Source organism: Parasteatoda tepidariorum, chromosome 3 (genome assembly GCF_043381705.1).
Source record: "Parasteatoda tepidariorum isolate YZ-2023 chromosome 3, CAS_Ptep_4.0, whole genome shotgun sequence".
NCBI classification, from domain to species: domain Eukaryota; kingdom Metazoa; phylum Arthropoda; class Arachnida; order Araneae; family Theridiidae; genus Parasteatoda; species Parasteatoda tepidariorum.
Genome location: NC_092206.1, coordinates 9,494,585 through 9,497,621, shown reverse-complemented (window position 1 = coordinate 9,497,621; position 3,037 = coordinate 9,494,585). Strand labels below are relative to the sequence as shown.

The 3,037-nt window shown below is 28.9% G+C and overlaps 1 protein-coding gene across 1 annotated transcript in view; it reads right to left on the bottom strand.

Moving 5' to 3' along the window:
* Nucleotides 1-2,531: 2,531 nt before the first annotated feature.
* The window catches only part of LOC107438972 (Ubiquinol-cytochrome c reductase core protein 2), a 23,440-nt gene continuing 22,934 nt past the window's right edge, over nucleotides 2,532-3,037 (bottom strand). Inside the window, exon 11 of the mRNA XM_043054287.2 lies at nucleotides 2,532-3,008. Coding sequence (XP_042910221.1) covers nucleotides 2,922-3,008 — 87 coding nt within the window. The 3' untranslated portion in view covers nucleotides 2,532-2,921. The remainder of the gene's footprint in view (nucleotides 3,009-3,037) is intronic.

Here is a 3,037-nt window from a genome sequence, read left to right as displayed (position 1 = left end):
GGAATGAGGACTTCAATGCTTTCGCTCTGCGGAAAACTAAATTCCTAAAATATTTGAAAACTAAATTCCTCATAAAATATTTTAACTTGTTCAAAAAAATTTCCGCGGAAATTAGCGGGAAAAATAGAAAAATCTAAAAAAAAGCGGAAATCCGCGGAAGAATCTCATCCCTGTGTAGAGCAGTATTTCCAACTGGCGGCCCGAGAGCCGCATCCGGCCCGTGAACTAAAATATATTAGTTGTCATTTTTTTTGCGGACAATTTTTGTAAAATATCTGTTTGGGTTTAAAATACTTTTCTCGTTAATAAAAACCTAATTTCTTCGTTTCTGGGAAATTTAACATACCAACGGTGCAAAAAAATTTATTTCTCAGGTTTTGCATCCAAGAAAACATCTATTCAATTATAAAAATAAACGTGTATGTTGCTCTTTTTTATTTCATTTTTTTGTATTTTGTGAATATAATTTAACATGTGTGTATCATGAATTTTCTAGAAGAAATTCTCCAATTTAACTTTTTGAAACCACTTATTTTGGATGAAAATATTTACACACACATTTGTAAATTTTAAATGTAAATATCTATTTTCTGGTGGTTGCAGCAGACAAAAATCAATTTTCTTATTGAACATTTTGTGTGCTATGTAAGTTTTAATACCAACCTTTTTAAAGTTTTATTTCTTAACAATAAGAAATCTGTTGCACATTAATTGTTTAATACATAGGTGCACATTAAACTTATTGTCGCCCGAATTAATTTTTTAATATGCAATTAAATATTTTTAAAAATCTACTTCTTATTTTAATTTGCAATTCAATACTTTTGTTTTGTACAACTTGGTAAAAATCTGACAGTAATATTCAATGTTCCTTCAAACATAAAAGAGTCCAACAAAGTTGTGGCCCGCCATTTGATTTGTATTTTTAATTGTGGCCCCCGGCCTTATGCAAGTTGGAAACCCCTGTTGTAGAGGGATGTATTGTTATATCAAGGGCCTACATACTTTGGGGAGACAATAAGATTTCTTTTTTTAAAGTTTAATATTATCTATGTAATAACTATAAATGTAAAAAATTAAATTGCAGAGTGTTAATTATGGTTAAATATTAACAATAATTGAAAAAAATTCAGAAAATAAGATAGTCAACATACCTGAAAACTGTTTTTATTGAAAATAATCAGATATTTTTGTTTGTTTATTCATTATCATGCCTGTCAAGTCAACCAATTGAGTGAATGCATTGAGTCCAAAGCACGAAAATGATTTTCGTTTGTGCTCCACCCACCCTCGACACAAAAAATTATCTTACAGGTGTTAATGAGATGCTTGTGGTCATTTGTGACTCGTGATCAGCTTTTAACATAAAGGAAATGAAATAAGATAAAAAGTGTTACATCTGGAAAATAAGGTTGAAATTTGGAAAAAAAGTTCGTTTTACAGGGATTTATTGCTTCAGAGAATATCGTAATATTGAGAGGAGAATGGCATTAATTCATATGCAAGTTCCTTGGGACCACGAAACATTATCGTAATAAAAGGAGTTATTGTTGTATTGGATATTTAGTAGCGAGAGTTCACTGTATTTGTAAATATAACTATTGGGAAAAAAATTATTGGATAAATATTATTTTCTGACATGGCAGAATACCACTGAAAGTTATCAGTTGAACATCTTTTAACAATAGTCACCTTTCATAATATTACAAAAAATGTGACACTTTACTTGGTATGATACTGTTAAAAAAAATATTAGAGGGAATATTTTTTTTTTGGNGGGGGGGGAATGTTCAGGATTCGTAGAATATCAGTGGAAGATCTTTTAACGATATTTGCATATTTATAACATAACCAAAAGTGTCAAGTAAGACACATATAGTATTAAAAATAGTTATTGAGGGAATATTATTTAGAAATATATTACTTTATTCACAAATACTGTCTATAAGAACCTTCCCTGCAGTAGAGTCTGATGCTATAGAAACTAGAAAGAGTACATTTTAGGGGGGTTGATATTTTTTCCACTGACCTCCATTAAAAGTGTCCTACTTCACCACCTAGAATTTTGATGGCTTCAATGCCATCTACACATTTGAAATCTAACGTCTTTTTTTTCTTCTTCAGTGCGGTTTATCAGGGTTCTAATTTAATTTCAGAGAAAGAAATTCCCTGACTTTTCCAGGTGAATTTCAATGAAAATTCTGATGAATATTTTCTGAGATTCTGTAAACTGTGTAAAACTGTGATTCTTTTATTTGTAATGTGAAATATTAGATTTTATGGGTAAAAAGATATTATTAAAGGAGGAAGGGAACATTTGAGTTTGACTAAAATGTGAGATTTTTACAACAAATAATTGTAATAAACATTAGAATTATTTAACTCGAATCTCAATAACTGATTATTGTTACTGACAATTTTAAAACTGGTTGTTTTCCAGGTATGATAAAGGAATATTCCAGGTTTTAATAAAAAACAAAACAACTATTAAATTATGTGAGGGAAAGAAGGTAAAATAAGAACTACAGAAGTTGAAAGAGCTAATTAATCCTTTAATAAACATGCTTTTGTAGTACATATTTTATTTCACATTCAAAATTATTATCATAAACTGATTTAGATAGTGCATAGGTAAGTAAACAACTTTTAAACTTATTTTTCTCTTTATGTGCCTCAACAAAAAAAAAAGATTAAGAATTACTGGTGTATATCATAGTTTGCACATACTTTAAAATATGGAATCAAACAAAAAAAGATGTTTATTTTCATTTGTTCTACATTGATTATGACCAGAGGTTTGATTATAAAATAAACTGTATAGATTGTTAAATTATTTATTTAAACTTTTTGCTGAGTTCTGAAAAACAAAAAAATTAATAAATAAAGATGTTGATTGGACTAAATAAATGTTTTTGTAACAACTACATCAATTCATCAACATGAGGAGTAGCATGTAAACGTCCTAATGCAGCCATGGCTGGCTTAGCTTTCATCACTCGTCCTGAAATCTGAAAGGAAAAAAAAAATTTTAGATTAT